Source organism: Canis lupus, chromosome 37, assembly GCF_003254725.2.
Source record: "Canis lupus dingo isolate Sandy chromosome 37, ASM325472v2, whole genome shotgun sequence".
Lineage (NCBI taxonomy): Eukaryota > Metazoa > Chordata > Mammalia > Carnivora > Canidae > Canis > Canis lupus.
The window spans coordinates 12,298,954-12,320,544 of record NC_064279.1 but is presented as its reverse complement, the minus strand read 5'-3'; the positions used below and the strand labels follow the sequence as shown (position 1 = coordinate 12,320,544).

The window sequence follows — 21,591 nt, the reverse complement described above, 5'->3', positions numbered from 1 at the left end:
AAATACAATGAACATAAGAGACACTGAACTCTAGGAAACAAACTGAACATTGCTGGAAGGGAGGTGGGTAGGGGAAGGGATAATTTATGGGTGATGGGCATTAAGAAGGGCACTTGATATAATAGCACTGGGCATTATATGCAACTGATGAATCACTAAATTCTACCTCTGAAACAAATTTTTAAAAAGTCTTTAAAAAACCCAAAAAATTAAAAGTAAAACATAATTTTCTGAAGGAAAAAAAAATACAATGAACATTTCCTCATTATCTGTTTCTGTTTGATTTCCCTGTAGTTGTAACTCAAGGCACCAAAAACTACTTTGATTTTCAAATATAATGTATGGCACAAATAATCAGCTTTCTACATACAAGTAATACGTACCTACAACTAGCCTCAGAGACCAATCTTATTAAGTGACAGCAAAAGTTAACTTATGAATGGACAAATGTCATAAATTTTATCATTTTATTTATTTATTTTTTAATTTTATCATTTTAACAGGTAAAATTAAGTGGTCTCATTTCAAAGTCAAAGAGAAAAATGCTTTATACCATATGAATAACAGGACTAACAACTGATGGGTTCATTTTCTATACTGGCAGAATTATCCTAATGATCTCTGTTCCACTGAAACAAAAGGCATTATTTGATGGGTGTTAACGGACTATAGGATAACAGGGTTTTGGGGGACTCCTAGCTGGCTCAGTCTGTTGAGGGTTCACTCTTGACTTCCACTCAGATCATGATCTCAGTTGGGGTCCTGGGACTTCTCTCAGTGGTGGGAAATATTTTTGAGGATTCTCTTTCTCCTCCCTCTGCAAGTCTCCCTGCTTGCATGCACATTCTCTTTCTCAAATAAATAAATAAACTGGAGGGGGGGGGGTACCTGGATGGCTCAGTGAGTTAAGCATGTGACTTTGGCTCAAGTCATGATCTCAGGGTTCTGGGATTGAGCCCTGCATTGGGCTGACTCCCTGCTCAGTGGGGAATCTGCGTGCCCCTCTTCCTCTGCTCCACCCCTCACCTGTGCTCTCTGGTTGAAATCTGCCATATAAGTTTAGGGATTAAATACCTTAAAAGCAGATCAATAAACTAAGGCAGTATATTCTTCTAAAAGAAACTGTTAAATTCAAACGTAGTTTAAGAAGGTAACTAACTTTCAAGCAAACTAATCATTCTACTTCTTTGTTTATACTTCAAACTGTATATCTTGCCTGCAAACATATTCACCAGGACTTATTACTCAGATTAAACTGGTGGTGCTTAGGGATCCCTGGGTGGCGCAGCGGTTTGGCGCCTGCTTTTGGCCCGGGGCACGATCCTGGAGACCTGGGATCAAATCCCACATCAGGCTCCCTGCATGGAGCCTGCTTCTCCCTCTGCCTGTGTCTCTGCCTCTCTGTCTCTCTCTGTGTGACTATCATGAATAAATAAATAAAATATTAAAAAAAAAAAACTGGTGGTGCTTAAAAGATAAACTCTTTAAAAGGTTCAATAAACTCAACATAGTATGTTGCTCATCATTACTTACCTTGATGTCCCAGTTCACTACTTTGTTTCCTGTTAATCTCCCATGCAAACAATTAGTAGATAAATCAAGACAGATTGAATTTTTGCAAGCCTAAGAATAAAAGGAAAATATGGCAAATAGCTAAGCACAGTGAGGACAAAACATCATTTTAACTATATGTGAAACATTTCACCATAATTTTTTTTCTTTTCTTTTAAAGATTTTATTTATTTATTCATGAGAGACACAGAGAGAGAGAGAGGCAGAGACACAGAGAGAGAGAGAGAGAGGCAGAGGGAGAAGCAGGCTCCATGCAGGGAGCCTGACGTGGGACTCAATCCCAGGTTTCCAGAATCACACCCTGGGCTGAAGGCGGCGCTAAACCACTGAGCCACCCGGGCTGCCCATTTCACCATAATTTAAAAGGGTATATAGAATAGTCAATGATAAGATGCTTACAATATTAAGTTTAATATTACTATTCTAAATGGCAGCTAAAAAGAAAGATGCTCACAAAATTATACTGCAATTTTTTTTTCATATTTACTTCACTTTAGGTTATAAGCTTCTTAAAGTCAGACACTTTATTCATCTTTATATCCTGAAAGTTCAGCACAATTCTTGGCTTGAAGAAGACACTCAAAAAATTATCAGCAATGGATGGCTTAACACCTCCTACACATCAGCACAAAAATGAAAAACTGCTGACTGTCAAAAAACCCTCTAGAGCACCTTTTCCCAGACTAGTACTTGTCAATAAGTACGATTAAAAAAACAGAACATGTGGGCAGCCCCGGTGGCGCAGCGGTTTAGCGCCACCTGCAGCCCAGGGCGTGATCTAGAGACCCTTGATCGAGTCCCGCGTAGAGCTCTCTGCATGGAGCCTGCTTCTCCCTCTGCCTGTGTCTCTGCCTCTCTCTCTCTCTCTGCATCTCTATGAATAAATAAATAAAATCTTAAAAAAAAAAAAACAGAACATGTTCTATGCTCAAATAACTTATGAAAAAAGTAGAATAAAACAAAAGTAAACTAGTTTTTAACAAGATTTTTCAAGTGATATCAATCTCTAAATGGATATACAAAATACATCTCCCCAAACTTAACCACAGAACACTCATCACCATTTTTAAGAAATATTTTTCGAAGAAACTGTTTATTGTATATATTTGCCATACTGAATTTATTGAGGAAAAACATTAATAGCTATTTTATTACAGAATTTTATCAAGTTTAAATTTGAAAAGAGAATATGACAACCATAATGCTAAAAAGACTCAATTAGCTATTAAGTCTAGAACATGCTACTAAATACATTAGTGAGATTAAATTCAATTATTTCCTATCTACTTCTAAAAGTGAAAATAAGAATATGATACAGTTCCTGCCAAGAAAATAACTTAAAAGTCTAGTTCAGTAGACAAACATATCTTTGGAAAAATGTTAGTGTTACAAAAGGCAAACATTAAAAAAGATTGAGGCGGAAGAGACCTTATAGATAATACAATGCATGAACCTTGATCCAGATTTAAATTTTTAAAAGGCTAATAAACAAAATATTTTCGGGAAAACTGGGAAAATCTGAAAGAGTACATAAATTACTGATAATTTTTCTAGGTAGGTTAATAATTACATAGAAATATTTAGGGGTATTTCTAAGTGTCTGATAGCTACGTCAATCTATCTTCACAAAAGATTGAGACAGTCAACAGGTATGGCAAAATGTTAATAATTGGTGAATTCAGGTGGAGAGTATATATGATTTTAGTTTACCATTCCTTCAAACACTCTAGGCTTGAAATTAATCAAAATAAAAAGTTAAGGGTAATATAATGATAAGTAAATTTTATTAGGTCAGATATCACAAGTAAGTTTTCAAAGTAATAAATTATGACCATGTACTAGCTGGCTAACCTAGAAAAAAATTTCTACATTGTATAATCTCACAAACAAAAGCATTTTCTGGGTCAACGTAACATTTGGTACAATGAAGGCAACTAATATTGTTTATGTCACTTTCCTTTTCTTCCTTCGAGTTCTACACTTGATCTTTCCCTCAGCTATTGCTGATCTTAATTACTTTCACTGGGTAAGTCTTTGAAGGAAAAAGGACTATGTGTGCTTGCATATAAGTAGTTTCTTATTTCTCTTTATGAAATAAACATTTCTTTTTTTTTTTGGTTTGTTTTCTTGCTAGTATTACATTTAAAAAATAAACAAAAAAAAAAGTTGTTCTATTTAATCTCTCCTTCCAAAACAGTAGGATAATATAAGTTTACTGACGTCAATTCATTAGTATTCCAACTATAACGATTCCCACTCATACTACTGGGATGAAATAATGATTAACATTTGAATCCTAGTTGAGAGTTGCAAATTAATTTTTATTGCTTCTCCTCTTCTTTTGAAAATTAGTAATTTTTAAATGGAAATTCAAGACCATCCTTCTCAAATATCCATCGAAATGACAAAAGGAACAAAAATGGAATTTTATTCACAGCATAGTTACAACTAGATACACTCCATGCATCTATTCTCACCTTTGCAGTGTAGTGAAGAAGGATGTTACCAGGCAGGTCAGCCATGTCAGACTCTTGGAATTTCCAAGGACTTAAACAGTTTGGACCTGAAAATTATTTAGACACACATACACAAATGTCACTGAATATATATGGCCTCCTTGGTTCTGTGTAATCAGAATAAATTTAAAAATTAAGCTGTTTCAAGCTATTCAACACAGATAAAACATACTAGCCATGGTACAAAATCTGGATGCAAAGCTAGGATGTTAGAGCCCAGGAATTTGGAGGGACCTACCGGCCAGCAGTGAGGACACCTCAATGGAGAGCTGAGTTTAGGGTTAGGGGTTAGGGTTAGGGAGAAGGTGAGGGTCCAACAGCTTGGAGGGTCCCATCTGCTATCATGGGGGAGACATCCCCGCAGGGCTGAAGTGAGGACAGGGGTTAGTGAGGTTCAGATGCACGGCTGGTGTGCAGGGTGGGCTCAGAATGCCCCTCCAATTTCTTGAGCTCCTGCTGTCTGCCCCTCATACAAACGGCACTTTTTCCTCCTAGAGGGTGTCCTGAGCTTTCTGGTGTCGCTCATGTATCATCAGTCCCTTGGGATTTGGACCCAGGCTCTGGGGCTGGGTCAGATCACAACTCAATCTAGGGTTAGGGTTAGGGCCCAGGAGCTTGGAGGTTCCCATCTGCCCAAATGGTAGAGACCTCCCCAGAAGGCTGAGTTGAGGGCAAGGCTTAGCATGAGGCTCAGGCTTGGAGCTGATGTGCAGTGGCGACATTGAATGTATGACTGGGCTCAGGAGGCCCTTCCAATTGTTTGGGTTCTAGACATTTGCTGGTCTTCCAAATGGCCACATTTCCCCGAGTGGGTGGCTGAGTTTTCTGGTGTCGCTTATGTGTTGTCAGTCCCTTGTGCTTCTGGGCCAGGCTATGGGGCTGGGTTGAGTCAGAACCCAATTTAGGGGCAGCCCGGGTGGCTCAGCGGTTTAGCGCCACCTTCAGCCCAGGGCGTGATCCTGGAGATCCTGGATCGAGTCCCACGTCAAGCTCCCTGCTCGGAGCCTGTTTCTCCCTCTGCCTGTGTCTCTCATGAGTTTGTGAGTAAATAAATAAAATCTTAGGAAAAAAAAAAAAAGAACCCAATTTAGGATTAGGGTTAGGGTTCAAGTTTGGGTAAAGCACTAAAGCACTGCTTACGAAACACAGATTTATGGTTTTTATTTCTTACTGCAAAGAAACTAAGGATTTTTGAGTCTGTTGGTATACATGGTTTGTGCTTTATTGATTCATTAACTTAGGTCTAAAGAATTCAGATGTAAGGGTTCATGCTTACTTACTATATTGTTTTCAAGGGAGACTAAGGTTTCTAAAAGTTAAAATTCTGCTAACTATACAAACTGATAAGAATCAGAGATAAATTCTGCATGTAGAAAACTAGGAGATATGTTACAAAGATAGAAGGAATGGAAATGTATTTTTGTTGAAGGTAAAAGAAGGAAATTTTGAAATAAATAAGATTGATTGATTGAAAAGGAAAAAAAAAAACAACATACTAGCCAAATGAACTTTATTTTTACATCACCTCCAGTTCATCTAAAACCTAAAAAAAGCTGGGGGGTGGTTTGATGTCCACTAGAGAAAGGGAATTTTATATGGTATCAGAAAACTAATATCAAATATAACAAAATCTACTTAGTAATTTATCTAACGTAATTTAAATTTATAAGATAAAATAGCAAAACAATCAACCAATAATGTGAATAGATACCACAGAAATTGAACTGTGAATTAATAAGACTAAAAAAAAAATCTAACAAATACAAATTATAACAAGTTCCCATCTTAAATCAAAAAATGAAGGAAATAGTACTGACCATTCCACCTTAATAAGCCTGTGATGAAATTGGTATACTTACATTTTACTAGTAGACACTATGAATTGGTATGTATCTTTTGGAAACAGATTAAGCAACATGTATTAAGAGCCAAAAAAAAATTCAAACACTTTGAATATATATCCTGGGAGTTTATTATAAGTGAACGTATCCAAATTAAGGAAAAACACTAAAAGTACAATAGCTCATCTTATTTAATACTTCAAGTTTATGTCAAATTAAAAACTATAAACAACCTAAGTAAATTATGCAATACAGATTCAATGAAATATTATGCAACCACCCAAAACAATCATTAAGAAGACCATACAACAAACAACTATTATTTGTAAGAGTAGAACTGTAAATTGGAAGAATTATAAAAATAAAATCCAAATTAAATCTAGGCAGTCCCATTCATTTCAAGATTATGTAATCTAAAAAAGATATTTTTACATAACTCTTTTGCAGTTGGTACATATAAATACTTAGAGGTTTACCTCCTGAACATCCTACTAGAATATAGATATAATTTTGAAAATAGTTATGATCCAATAATAACAGTGTGTATCTTTAAAATCACTGCCAAAAGAAAAAGGAAAAGCCAAAACAAAAATAGCTTGTAATCTTATCCAAGAAATAGGATTCTTCTGTCCTCATTTCTTCAGGTATGTTAATATAAAAATGACAAGTCTTAGAACAAGACACATAATTTTAGAATCAATCATATGATTTCTTATAAACATAGACATATTTTGTTTCATCAATTTATTAAAATCTGTCAAAAGTACTGGCAATATTATATACTGAATTATGTCCCTCCCAAACTCATATGTTGAAGTTTTAGCACCCTACGTGATTATATTTGGAGATAGGGTCTTTAAGGAGGTATCTAAAGTTAAATGATGTCATAAGGGTCCCTCATAAGAAGAGGAATAGACATCTTTCTCTTCGCACATACACCAAGGGAAGATGCCATGTGAGGTCACAGTGAGAAGGCAGTAATCTACAAGCCAGGGAGAATCTTTAACAGAAACCAAGCCTGATGGAAACTTGATCTTGGAATTATACATCCAGAATTGTGAAGAAATAGTGTTTAAGTAACCCAAGTCTGTGGTATTGTGTTAGAGCAGTCCTAACAGACTAATATAGACATTATTATGGATATTTGAAATATTTCCTAAAGGTTTGCTTTATTATGCTTACCAAAAAAAAAGGTATGGTGTACTAGAGTTAACCAAACTATATTATACCCCAAAAAGTTATTAAGAGAGTAGGGCAGCCCAGGTGGCTCAGCGGTTTAGCGCCACCTTCAGCCCAAGGCCTGATCCTGGAGACCTGGGATCGAGTCCCACATCAGGCTCCACATAAAGCATGCTTCTCCCTCTGCCTGTGTCTCTGCCTCTCTCTGTGTGTCTCTTATGAATAAATAAAATCTTAAGAAAAAAAAAAGTTAAGAGAGTAGATCTCAAATGCTTTCACCACACATCACACAATCACATGCTGTAATTATGTGACGGACAGAGGTCCTAACTAACCTTATTGTGGTAATCATTTTGCAATATATATGTGTACCAAATCATTACATTGTACTTCTTTTTTTTTTTAAGATTTTATTTATTCATGACAGACAGAGAGAGAGAGGCAGAGACATAGGCAGAAGGAGAAGAAGGCTCCATGCAGGGAGCCTGACATGAGACTTGATCCTGGGACTCCAGGATCACACCCTGGGCCAAAGGCAGACGCTCAACCACTGAGCCACCCAGGCATCCCTACACTGTACTTCTTAAACATACCTATGTTCTATACCAATAATACCCCAATCAAGTTGGAGGTGGGGAGGATGAAATGTAGTGAGTTTTTTCTTCCCTTTCAGCTTCCATTACAAATACAAATATACTCTTGAGATCAAATATATTCTTCAAAATACATGTAAGCAACAAAAAAACTAAGTTTAAGAAGTATGACTGTACATGCTCACCTGCTAAATATAATGCCTTCACTTGAGGAGGCTGTAGTGCTTCGTAGAAGATGATAACAGACCCTAGCTGACCCTCCAGAGATGTGGGGCATCCCCATTCACTATCTTGGGTTCCAGCTGATATCAATTTCGTAATCAGTTTTGATTTTTCAAGTGATCCTCCCCAGGAGGCTGATGACAAAATTCCACCAAATGATGTCCGATGAGGAGTAATGGGGGAAGAAAAAGGCGGATCTGGAATTTGGGATGGTGGAGGAGTCGTGGTTCTTTGCCCAGCTGAACCAATGCAGCAGGAAATAAAAGGCTAAGAATTAAGAAACAAAATAAATTACACAATTTTAATTACATCTCTAACTTGATATTGAAAAAAAAACAGTTCATAAAATTAAGAAAACAAATAGATGGAAACTAAAACAGGAAGTTTTAATTTTATTGGGTCATAATGTGTGTACACGTAAGTCATTACAGATGTTACTTTTGGCCTATAGTATTTAGATGCATTACTTTTATAACTCACATTTTAATGAGTATTTTTAAAATCTTTAACAATTTTACTGCATTCTCAAATAGAGGAAACTACTTTTCGCCTTTAAAATTTATAAACAAGCTAAACATTTGTATAAATAATACTAATTACAGGTTATTCTGTAATGAGCATCAGGATAGATAACAACAATTACTAGAATCCTAAAAGGACTTAGGAAATAATGTATTTCATCGTTTTTTTAAAAAGCTCTTTCAAAATTATTTAAGAATTCTCAAAAAACCTTTACACTAATGTTCTTCAAGAATCATCTCAGTAGGGCAGCCCCGGTGGCGCAGCGGTTTGGCGTCACCTGCAGCCTGGGGTGCGATCCTGGAGACCCGGGATCGAGTCCCACATCGGGCTACCTGCATGGAGCCTGCTTCTCTCTCTGCCTGTGTCTCTGCCTCTCTCTCTGTGTCTATGAATAAATAAATAAAATCTTAAAAAAAAAAAAAGAATCATCTCAGTAAATAAATTCTGGTTTATATTTGACTACAATTTAAAGGCTTAAAGTTTCTTCATAACTGGGATACCTGGGTGGCTCAGTGATTGAGCATCTGCCTTTGGCTCAGGTCATGATCCCGAGATCCTGGGATCGAGTCCCACATCAGGCTCCCCGCCTGCTTCTCCCTATGTCTCTGCATCTCTCTCTCTGTCTCTCATGAATAAATAAAATCTTTTAAAAAAAAGTTTCTAAAAAAAAAAAAGTTTCTTCATTACTATTTTAAATTCAGTAGAAATGAAAAAGAGGCCATCATAACAATCTCTAAGTACCTTGTATACTTGATGGGCTTTATTTATTTACTAAAAGATTTTATTTTAAAGTTATCTTTACACTCCATGTGGGGCCTGAACTCATAACCACAAGAGTCCCATGCTCTTCCGACTGAGCCAGGCAGGTGCCCTTGGAGGAGCTTTATTAAACAATCTTTTGCTCTCTACTATTCAATTTCTTTGGCTTTCCTATTTTTAGTCTTTTTCTCCTAAGCCGAATTTAACTACATTTGTTTCTTCTAAAGAAGAAACTTAAAAGTTGTTTTTATTACATGTTGTTTAACTTCACCTAATAATGATAGGCTAATGGTATTAAATATTAACTTACTATACGTTATAATATAGAAAACCCTTTAAAATTTATGGGCACATATTTTTAAAAAAACAGAAGCTTCTACATTAAATTAAAAATTTTCAAGGGGGATCCCTGGGTGGCTCAGTGGTTTGGCACCTGCCTTTGGCCCAGGGTGCGATCCTGGAGTCCCAGGATCAAGTCCTGCGTCGGGCTCCTGGCATGGAAGCCTGCTTCTCCCTCTGCCTGTGTCTCTGCCCCTCTCTCTCTCTCTCTCTCTCTGTCTCTCTCTCTCTCATAAATAAATAAATAAATCTTAAAAAAAATTTTTTTTTTCAAGAGTTCTCAATCAATGGGTCCCATAAAGAATAGGTTAGATATGCTTACTTCATTCATGGCAGGAAATCTGAGAGGGGCAGAGACCTTCTGCTGTCCGTTGTCATAGATATAGACAAGGCTCTGACCAAAGGGTCTTTTTCCAGGCATATGAACAATGGTTATGTTGTGCTAATAAAGTAAGACATAAATTTAAAGATTAAAATTACATTAAATCTTTGGAATGACAAATACTTTCAGAGTATTAGTTTGTGTGAACAGTAGAACATTGAGATTAAGCATAATTAAATCTTGGTTAAAATTCTGTTCTTAAAGTGAATGACAATTTTTCCTGTAGTACAATAAAAGCATTTACATCTATTCTGGAAAATTTATACACAATTGTAACATAGTATCTTTTCTGCACTTATCAAGTCTGAGTATTCTTTATAATCAATTTTTCTAATAAGCAATTTATACTTTAAGAAAAGCAACAGAAATGCATTGTTTTTAATAATTTAATTTATGTTCTCATTTTAAGTGGAGTTTCAAAATCAAATCAGATTCTAGAGAACTTGAAAGAAATGTTAACATTTCCTTTTAACTTTTTAGGAGAAAACTTACTGCTGCTGAATGTATGATGATGATGATAATGATGTTAACTTCCTTATAGATAAACTTCAACATAAATAGAATTTTAAAGTAAAAATTAATCAACTCTCAAAAAGGAGACAACTCCTCATGTACATGCACCAAATGTGTTTTTAATATAAGAAACAGTAAAAGGGATTATAAAGAGGGGAACTGAGTGGGAAAAATTAGAGAGGGAGACAAACCACGAGAGACTCCTAACTCTGGGAAACAAAGGTTTGCGGAAGGGGAAGTGGGCAGGGGGATGGGGCAACTGGGTGACGGACACTGAAGAGGACACTTGATGGGATGAACGCTGGGTGTTATACTATATGTTGGCAAATCAAACTTAAAAACAAAAAAAAAGAAAGAACCAGAAAAAGTTAAATGTGATGTCTTAAAACCTTACCCAGAGGGAATCACAGAAACTGTGGTCAGGAAGCATAACTGTAGCATATTCTCTTTTTGTGCACACTGCCACAACCAACATACCTGAATGGGTAATAAAAGCTTCAAAACCCATGCCACTTCCTGTAAAAAAGCTAACAAAAATATATGTTATCAGAACCTTTGAAGTCAGTTGTTCAGTTATCATCACTGGAACACACAAAACCATATCATCATGAATATCTTTATCAATTATGCTGTGGTTTACATTCTGCTGCCAAGTATCAATCAGTCCAATCTTGCTTTAAAGATAATTCTTTTTTAGGTTTAATAATTGGTTTAGTAAATTATAAAAAGGTAGCCATAAGAGTGGGATCCCATTATCAAACAACAGTAAAACAATAAACTTTCAAATCTTCAAAATTCTTTCAAACAGGATTCAAAAAGCATGAATAAAAGTCTTAAAAATCACAAGGTGTATTAAAACTTATTAGTTACTGAACTAATTAAGTCTGGATCCACAGAAACAAAGGTTTTCTGATCCTTCATATAAATATATGGCATTTTCAATGGAACAAAAAGATCAGCATTCATTTAAAAATTTTTCCTTTTTCTCCACTTTTACAATACTTTTAAGAAGGAACTTTGCTTCTAAACCAAAGAACTAGCAAAATATTTGAGATATGTAATCAATATAATGAAATAATAAAATACTAATAATTAAACTGTATATACCCTAAGGATAGAGAAGCTTCAGATAAACTGTCCTGCATTTAAAAACTAGAGGCTTGAAATGCTTTTTCCTGTTTGGGAATTACAGCATATATTGTTGTGACAGTATTCATTTACATTCCATAATTTGTACCAGTACCTGTACAACTGTTTTCTTTTTCCTCCTTTGTTAGCAATGCCAAGAGTCAACTGATCCTGATCTAAGCAAAACCAAGCATTGAAAGAAAAGGCAGATCCTGGCCACTTCTGTATGGAAGGCACAGTAATTCCTGCCATACTATGTGACAAATTAAAATACTGTAGTGCACTCTCTAGACTTTGTTTTCGGGCCATTGTCAGAATTGCTCGAGTCACAGGAGTGGTGTAAGGATGAATATATTCAGATTCATCCACTCTCAGCAATCTCAGTAGTCGACGTATTTCTTCTGAGCTCACTGACTGACTCCCCAAGGAACCATGAAGTGCAATCAAGTTCTCAGCACAAGTTCGATGGAGGGAAGAATGGGAATCAAGTGTTTTGATGATGTGAATTCCCATGTTTGCATTGACACAAGTAGTTCGACTCTGCCTATTAATACAGCAAATTCTTTTCAGCCAATCAGAGATGAAAATTTGCAGATCATGGGATTCTAGCTCTGGAAGCCACTGGATAAGAAGCAAGAGAGGATGGACATTACTAATGCCCAATATCCCAACTGAAGTGTGGTCACCCTCTACAGCCTATAAAGCAACATAAAAGATAAAAGGTTAGTAACCACGTTGGATAGGGAGATAATGGAAAGTGTTTAATAATTAAAAACTATAAAACTCACCATATTCATAAGTTCTTTAAGTAGTTCCAGTGGTGGCTGACCCAGGGATTTTAAAACCTCAAACATATGTGTATAACCAATTCTTTCTTTAAATACTTCCTAGGGGAAGGGAAAGAAATACATCAAAGCACAATCTTCAAAGACTGTATTTGTTGGAATTTTAAAATGCTGTTATATACTCATTTAAGTTAATTAACTTAATATTGAAAAGACTGAGCTCAATATTTATTTCTTAAATCACTTCATCTTAAAATAGACTATATACCTTCTGAAATATGTGACCATAGTCTATCAAAATGTAAAATAAATAAGCAAGAATTGTACATTATAAAATTATTATTTTCATTTCAGATTCAGGTACATTCATTTCCTTTCACTTGTTTTGTAATGATATAGTTTAACATGAAATATATATGAAATCAAAACAAATACGGAGAAGAAATTGAGGAGACTTTGGGGGTAAGAGGAGTCAGCAGTCTCTCAAGATTAAATTAGAGTTCGGCAACCCAATTTTTCTCTCTGCTTTTTGTATCTAAAAGGACTGAATTATCTGAAATATCAAGTTCATTTTGTTAGGATCTAAGTCATATGTATTTTCGAACAAGTGGGCACACAACCCTAGAAGTAAAATAAAGAGACAACCAAAAAAGCTAGTAATACAACATTGGTCCAGTAAATCAGGCATCAATCTATACACTTAAAATCAAATATTTAAATAAAATGAGTAAGATTGGTTGCCTCTGTGGAGGGGAACTAGTTGACTATGGGCGAAGGGGAGGAAGAAAAATTTTTAAAGGAATTTTTTAATACTAATTCAAAGGGATGCAGCACCCCTGTGTTTATAGCAGTATTAGCTACAGTGGTCAAATTATAGAAATAGCCCAAGTGTCCATCAATTGATGAATGGATAAAGAAGATGTGTGTGTAGATATATATAGAGAGAGACAGAGAGATATATAAATATATATATGATGGACTATTTCTCAGTCATAAAAAAGATGAAATATCATTTGTAATGACATGGATGGATCTAGAGTATTATGTTAAGTGAAATAAGTCAGTCAGAGAAAGACAAATAGGATTTGTAGGATTTCATTCATATGTGGCATTTAAGAAACAAAACAAACAGGCCTAGGGGAAAAAAAAAAAAGAGAGAGAGAGAGAAGCTAAGAAACCGACTCTTACCTATAGAGAACACACTAATGGTTACCAGAGGAGAGGTGGGTGGGGAGGTAGGTTATACAGGTGATGGAGAGCAAGAAGTGACTTGTTGTGATGAACACTGAGTGCTGTATGGAAGCGTTGAACAACTATATTGTACACCTGAAACTAATATTACACTGTATCTTAACTGTAATTTAAATAAAAACTTAAAAAAAAGAATACCAATCATTTTTTAAAGGGCTTTTATAAAAAAAGATTTCAGTAATTTATCTATATATTTAGAGACTGAGAGACAGACAGCATGAATGGGGAAAGGAGTAGAGGGAGAGAGAGAATCTCAAGCTGACTGCATGCTGAGTATGGAGCTAGACATGGGCCTCAATTCCACAACCCTGAAATCAAAGCCTGAGCTGAGGTCAAGAGTCAGACACTTAGCTGACTGAACCATCCAAGTGCTCCCCAAAAGGGTTTTTTAAAGTAACTTTTTGAACTTTAAATCATACAAAGCATTATATAATTTTTAAAAATTGTATTTTAATAAGACTTGATCATTCCAGGTCTGAAATTCAAGTATAGTACAATCTATTATACTCAAATCAATTACTTAGAACTTAAAATGATTTTTTTAAAAGATTTTATTTATTTATTTGAGAAAGAACGAGTGAGAGAGAGCATAAGCAAGAGAAGCAGGAGATGCCAACTCCGCACTGAGTGGGGGAGCCCAACATGGGGCTGAATCCCAGAATTCCATCCCAGAACTGTGAGATCATGACCTAAGCAAAAGGCAAATGCTTTTAACTGACTGAGCCACCCAGATGCTCCAAAATGATTTTTTACAGAAACTATTGTAAATGGCATTCAATTCCTAAGCCAGCCTGTAAAAGTTGTATAAGCCTATCTAATAAGCATCTAACCATGAGTTATATATAGCAACATTTACAGAGCAATTTTTAAGAGTCTCCTAACAAAAACCAATGGAAAGTAAGGAATACTACTGAAGGCATGGCTTAGGGAAAAAGGAATCATTCATTCATGTCTGCTATTAGAAAGGCAAACCATGAACTATATTAGAGGTGTTAGATAAAAGGAAAAATGGTAATGGTAATAATAACGATGATGATAGACATTGATATTTATCAAGGATTTAGCATGTGCCTAGCACTATGCTTACCGCTTTACAAAGATGATCTCACTAATCCTTAAAACTATTCAATGTGGAAATTACTAGCACAAAATCAGTGTAAGTGAAAAGCAGGACAGAGTCAATGGTAGTGAATGAGAAAGAAAGAAAACCCTAAGAGTAACTAGCAGAACTTCCATGGTCATCTGGAAAAACAAGTCCCAAACTGAAAAGGCTGCTCACATGTGGAAAATGTTCACAATGTAGTCAGTCATAAACTGAGCAAAGTGAAAGAGTCATGATTTATTAATGAAGAAAAACTATGACATAAAATGTAATTCTTTAAACACACTAACCATAGAATCACTTAAAATAATCATAACAACACCAGTGCTACCTTTGCTGACTGACACTATATAAATCACTATTAGGTTACAATTGTATCATAAAATCCTAAAGTAGTGCCCATAGGTGTTTGTCTCTAAAATTATCAGCAAAATGATTCCTGTACTGAGATAGTTTGTGAACTATTTCACTTCAGGTGTGAAACAACAGGTACTATACACATACTTTCATACATTACTTTGGGAATTATACAGTGAAAATTAGTATATTTAAATAACAATTTAGAGCTTGAGGATGTATGTTTCACCTTAGCAGCTGGAGATTTGTTCATTACTGCTGTCAAAGCCTGAATGGTTGATATAGCCAAACAATCCAATTGTCCCTGAAACACCTACCAGAGAGAGAGGGGGAAAAAAAGAGGAGGCAAGAAATTAACAACATGTTCAACATTTGTATTCAGTCAGGAAACCCTTGTTCTGAAAACCTGAAAAAATAATTACTAAACATGCAATACATTCCTCTTCCAATAAAACAGATTTCTGAAACACTATACCTGCAAGAAAAGTGACCTATTTGACAGAAAATAAACCACTTATCAAGGACAACACTACATTCACTTATTACTCTGAAATGTTTTGGAAAAAAACCAAAACCAAAACCAAAAAGAACACCAAGCTTACTACATGCTTTTAAAAATAATGGACAATCTCCAGAGGAAGGGAGGGATGTCTATCATTGGAAATTCTATTACATTTTAATTTCTCTTCAGAAATATACTGAACCTTTTAGTTTGAAATTTTATTAGCATGTATAATAAGATGCTTAAAATGGTGTTGTCTATTTGGTTTCCAAGCCCTGTGTTATAATTGAAATGGTATGTTTATTCACCAATCACACTTGCAAACAATAAAGTATTCTATTTTTACATAAAGTGCAAAATTTGAGGCATAACAGAAAATGAAATATGTATCTATAAGCATTATCACGTTTCTGAGAGGTAACCTTTAATGCCAAAAGCTGGAAAAAAAAAACAAAACAACTTCAGCTTCATTTTGTCTATTTCTGTTTAAGCTTCATCATAAAGAGATGTATTAAATTTTAGGGCAGTACATTTAGAGGAAAAAAGTGAAAACAAAATATAACATTAACAACATTAAAAAAACTGAACATGATTGTTATATAATCAGGCTTAATCAACCATGAAAGCATAGCAGAAGTAGAAATGTTGCAAAAACTCACAGTCCCAAAAATCTGCTTTTGGGAATATATTACTATGACTTAAAGCTACTCACTCCACAAATGGGACTTTCCTTTCTCCCTCCCACTAAAAATGACCTGAGTAAAAGGGGACTGATTTGGTCTCTGTCATTTTAAACTAAGATCTATCACTTTTAAGCCAGTATCTTGATTTCTGTTAATGTTATTTATTAAACATTATTACATATACATAGCATATATGTAATAAACACATTATAATATCCATTAATCATTCTGCATAAAGGATTTCATATGAATAAGATCTTTCCTTCCTACACTTTGTCCAAGATGGCTAGGCATCACATAACTAGGAAAGCTAACATAATTAGAAATACTAACATAAACCCCTAAGAATATCATTGTAACTATTTTGTTAACCTATATAAGAAGGTCTTAAGAGGAACTAACATTTATAGAGAAATCTAAAATGGTACTCTATAGTTGATATTTTACATCCATAACAGAAAACAATAGATTTTCAAGTCTCTTTATACCACAGTTCTATTTATAAACCTGGGTATTAAGAGAACATAAACAAAAGATATCATGTAAGCTCTCTAAACATTTTGGGAAAGAAAAAATACCATAGCACTTTTAATAAGTAGTTTTTTCAAAACTAAATTACCTAATACTGAAAAGCAACAAAAATTACTTATTTCTGCTTTATATCCATATAAAAGTGACTTTATAGAAAACGGTTAAGTTTTATGCTAAAGTAAGACTCAAAGAGTTCAGCATCTTCTTCCCTTCCTCCAGGATTCGGGTTGTCCATTGAATTGTAATCATTACTTATCATCAAGAAGCAAAGAATCAAGATATTAAAACTGACCAGAAAAAAAAAAAAAACTGACCAGACATATTCACAAACAAAGCCTAAGGTCCCAATACACCACAATGCTTAGAAAAAGAAGCTCCCAAAATATGAAGTCACCACCATGTAGACAGCATTGATACTGGGATCCCATTCCTGTACTTTGTGTCTCCTTAAACTGAACAGGATATACACATATACAGTTGGAATACTGTTGACTATTTATATCAACCACCAGGATTTCAATGTTTAAGATGAAAAAATTTTTATTTTTAATTTTTTAACAATATTCAAAAATAATTCATGAAGATTAGAATTAGATAGTGTTTGTGTATTTTAAGACATAAGAAGAAAAGTACAGGAATAGCTGTTCCCATTGACTGATTTTGACTTCAGCTGAAACAAGATGCAGGCTTTGTAGATACCTGGTCCTCATTCATTTCTGTCAGTAATTTGTTGGCAAGGTCTTTCTCGTTCTTGTCTGCCACCTTATTGTTAGCATTTAAAAATAGCTGTTAAAAACAGAGACAAGAATAATGGAGAAAGAACATTAAATAGTTACCGGTAAGCAGAAATGAAGTCTAAATGGATTTCCATGTCTCTTGAAAATAAATTCAAGAATCCACCTGTGAAGTACACTACTTTTAAACAGAAAATCAACTATTCACTTTTTGGATTACAAATATTAGTTCATATGCCATATAATTGTTAGTTATTTCTCTCTTGGAACTTGAAGCTACTAAAATAAGAAATAACTGCAATAAGTAGGTTACTTAATATTCCTAAATTCTTTAAAGAATCAGCAGAAAATGTCTCACAAAAAAGAAGGAAATTTGCTATTAAGATAGATTAAAGATACTATGGTAAATAATGTACAGTAAGGATTCTGTAGTCAAGTAGGTTTGTAAAATGCTATTTAACTTTAAAAATAGTTCTTTCGGAAAATATTTCTCAGAGTCTCAAATGTGCTAATGTGCTTTGACAAAGAATGTATGTATTTTCCAAAATTATTAAGAGTTGAGCATAAATTATATTAGTTTCTACATCAAGGGGGATTAGGATTATCTCTGACATACATGGGGATTGTGAACAGAACCAAGTATTTTGGCTTAAGCATATAAAACTAGCATCCCAATAGATCTCAAGCTCATTTTGGATAAAAAGAAAGATAATGCAAATGAAAGTGAAAAGGGGAAGAAAGTTAGATTTATAAAGGAATTTATCAAGAGCATCCTAAGAAGGAAGTTCTCTTAGGAAGTTCTCTCATTTCAGGAAATACAAAATAAAAGTCTAGTAATATACTGAAATAAAGCAATATAAAATAAAGATAAGGTATAACATGATATACACAGCATAAACAAAGCTTAACCTAAATATAGATAAGTGCACACAAAACAGGCTTTGGAATCAGAAACCTGGATTTGAATACTGATTTTGATAATTATTAGCTGTCTGGTTTTAAGAAAAACTACTTCTCTGAGCTTATTTTCTCAAAAGGGAAAAGAATAACTCATGAAACAGGGATGCAGATTAAATGAGATAATCTAAAATAGGTTATTAACAGTGGCACATAACAAGGGTTTAAAAAATGAAAGCTATTATTAACAGCAAAATTTTTTAAATACTAATATTCCATATTATCTGGAGCAGGGACACAGGAATGCTAAAAACATTAAGAAAGAAAAAAATGACTAAATCTTTCCAGAAAGCAATCCATATCAAGAATCTTAAAATTACTTTGTTAGTATTGTATTTATAGACATCTACTCTAAAAAAAATGATCAGAAACTCACACCAAGATTTTAGAACTGAGATGCTCACTTTGACTTTATTTACAATAGCATAAAGAAACCACCCAAATATCCTTAAACAGTAGGATAGTGAAATAAATTATGGTTCATCCAGAGGCTTAAGGGGAGGGAAGTCCTTAAACTTTCTGGCCTCACGACCACTTAGCAGTCTTAAAATTTACTAAGAATCCCAAAGAACTTTTGTTTATAGGGTTTACATTTCCCAATATTTACCATATGAGAAATTGAAATCAAGACATTTAAAAAATGTTTATTCACTCAAAAATAATAAACCTATTATATGATGGTATAAAAACACATTTTTATGAAAACCTAGAGTTTTCAAATACATGTTAGTGAGAATGGCAGTGCTTTTACATTTTTGCAATCTCTTTAAACATCTGACTTGATAGAAGACAGATGAACTCTAATATCTACTTTGCATTCAGACTTACAATGTTGTTCTGATTCAAGTTTATGAAAAATCTAGTCTCAAACTGATGTGTTAAGATTAGATTTTGCAGATTCCCTAAAATGATCTTGGGGACCCCATACTTCTGTGAACTTCTGGGTTGAAATATTTGCAGTCATTAAAAACAATGTTTTGAAAAATGTATGATGGTATATGGGAGTCACAATATAATACATTTAAAAGTAGAATACAAAAATATTCACTGGTATTCCAGTTTTGTAAAAATATATCCTCATTAAAAATATATACGCAAGGGTTCCCTGGGTGGCGCAGCGGTTTGGCGCCTGCCTTTGGCCCAGGGCGCGATCCTGGAGACCCGGAATCGAATCCCACGTCGGGCTCCCAGTGCATGGAGCCTGCTTCTCCCTCTGCCTGTGTCTCTGCCTCTCTCTCTCTCTCTCTCTCTCTGTGTGTGACTATCATAAATAAATAAAAATTTTTAAAATATATATATATGCAAATATTGTTATGAGTATTTTGCCACAGTTTTAAAATTTTTTGATATTTATATATACAAACATGTTTTATAAAAAATTATGAAAATTTATTTTCATACTTCCTTCTTTCCTCCAAAATCTATGTTGATTATTGCTCTAGAATTTAAAAAAAAAATCTACTTTCATGTTTTAAATGAGAAGAAACTTATTCAAATAAGGCAATGTGCATGAATCCAGGCAGGTACAACTCCCAAAATCAACCTTTCAACCATGCTGTTCTGTATATCCACTCCCAACATTCTTTTCCACAAAGTATCCCTTAGTTGCTCCTTTCATAAATTCTCATTCCTACTAAGACTGCCTTGTTGAGAAATTTTTGCTGCAGTTAATTTTCAGAGGGTAAATGTGGAGAAGAAAAGTAAGAAAGTGAAGAAAACAAATTAAGGAATGTGAACAAGACCACAGTATCAGTAACTTCCCAGAATCTTATGAGTTAAGTCCTCAAATAGAACTTACATATTTATAATATACTACACATCTATATTTAAATTAGAAACTGATTAAAACTCCAAGCAGAGTGCTAAGGTAAATGTAATAGTTTTGAACCCTTCTCTTTGCTACTAGAAATTTGCTATTTTCTTCTCATTAATTTCTTCTCATTAATCCCAATGTCCTTGGACAGCTTTTAAAAATAATTTTTACATTAATTCAAAGCATATCCCCCTTCCAAACTGTAATATGGTGAAACAAAACAACTCTCAAATGTTTAAGGTTCATCACAGTTATCAGAAAAGTTAAATGTATGATTCCACTGAATTATATTTTAAGTACTTCATGGTAGATGGAACTCATTTTGATAACCTGAAAGTCTTTGCACAGATATGTTAGGAAATTAATGCATAAACTGGCTGGTTAATCTCATACAAAAAGAAAGCACTGAAACTACAGGCAGTCAGCCTAAAGTTCTCCATGAAATTCATAAAATATTTGTTTAAGCTTAGTTGACAATGTTTCCTCTGGGTCTGAATATTTAAACAACTGCTGTCTTGATTCTGTCTTACTAACAAAATAATTTAAACAGGAGTCAATCATAGTCATCTGTAACATCCTGTAATACATTTTAGAACTTAAGTTTTCAAAAGATTCTAAACATTTTTATATATTTAAGAATCATATTAACCCATCCCTATCAAATTGATTTATCAGTATATTTAATGCACAGAAAACGTTTTCTATGGACTCTATTGACCTTAAGTATCAGGACAACAAAACTACATATGACCAGTGAACTCAGGGTCAGAATACCTGGGTAAGAAATCCTGCCTCTATCAGAGAACAGTATTAATCTTGAGCTAATCATTTAATCTCTTAGGACATATTTCTTCGTTTGTATAATAAACAAGTTGGACAGTTTATTTCAAAGGTTCCTCCATGTTGTTAAGACTTTATAATGTTTACTGATGAGTTAATAGTGATTCTGAGTAGAACATCTTGCCTAGAAGACAACCACCTCCAGGAGAGAAGGCAGAGGTCCCAAAGCCTGACTTTCTTCTCTGAAATGGTATTTTCTGTCTCAAAACAAAATGTGATAAGTGCTATCAAATAATTAAATTTTAAAATGCTAGGATTGTCAGCAAGATCTAAATCATAAGAAACTTTAGCCTACACCACAGTAGAAAGAGCAAACAGTAGCTCAACATCATGACTGCTACAGCAAAAAGCTTTGTAATTTTCAAAAGATATTACTGACCATGATATATTTTTTATATCTGAGTTTCATATATTGAAGAAAAACACTAATAAATTTTAGTAGGAACTACACTTTATCCTAATGATTTACC

The 21,591-nt window shown here is 34.3% G+C and overlaps 1 protein-coding gene and 1 long non-coding RNA gene across 12 annotated transcripts in view; one reads left to right on the top strand and one right to left on the bottom strand.

Moving 5' to 3' along the window:
* Window positions 1–13,549, top strand: part of LOC125754508 (uncharacterized) — a 34,119-nt gene extending 20,570 nt beyond the window's left edge. The window contains exon 2 of the long non-coding RNA XR_007408922.1: window positions 11,716–13,549. This is a non-coding gene — a long non-coding RNA (uncharacterized LOC125754508). The remainder of the gene's footprint in view (window positions 1–11,715) is intronic.
* NBEAL1 (neurobeachin like 1) overlaps window positions 1–21,591 on the bottom strand; it is a 178,525-nt gene that overhangs the window by 97,679 nt on the left and 59,255 nt on the right. For 9 of the 11 annotated variants that reach the window (XR_004812406.2, XM_025441944.3, XM_049106659.1 and 6 more), the window contains 9 exons: window positions 17,477–17,563; window positions 15,291–15,374; window positions 12,355–12,453; window positions 11,682–12,262; window positions 10,833–10,965; window positions 9,866–9,985; window positions 7,887–8,190; window positions 4,050–4,135; window positions 1,534–1,623 (listed from right to left, as the gene is read on the bottom strand). Coding sequence is in view for 10 of the 11 variants with exons in the window: in XM_025441944.3 (XP_025297729.3) it covers window positions 1,534–1,623; window positions 4,050–4,135; window positions 7,887–8,190; window positions 9,866–9,985; window positions 10,833–10,965; window positions 11,682–12,262; window positions 12,355–12,453; window positions 15,291–15,374; window positions 17,477–17,563 (1,584 nt within the window). In the remaining variant the exon portion in view is untranslated. The remainder of the gene's footprint in view (window positions 1–1,533; window positions 1,624–4,049; window positions 4,136–7,886; window positions 8,191–9,865; window positions 9,986–10,832; window positions 10,966–11,681; window positions 12,263–12,354; window positions 12,454–15,290; window positions 15,375–17,476; window positions 17,564–21,591) is intronic. The other 2 variants (XM_025441949.3, XM_025441950.3) reach the window with 1 other exon arrangement.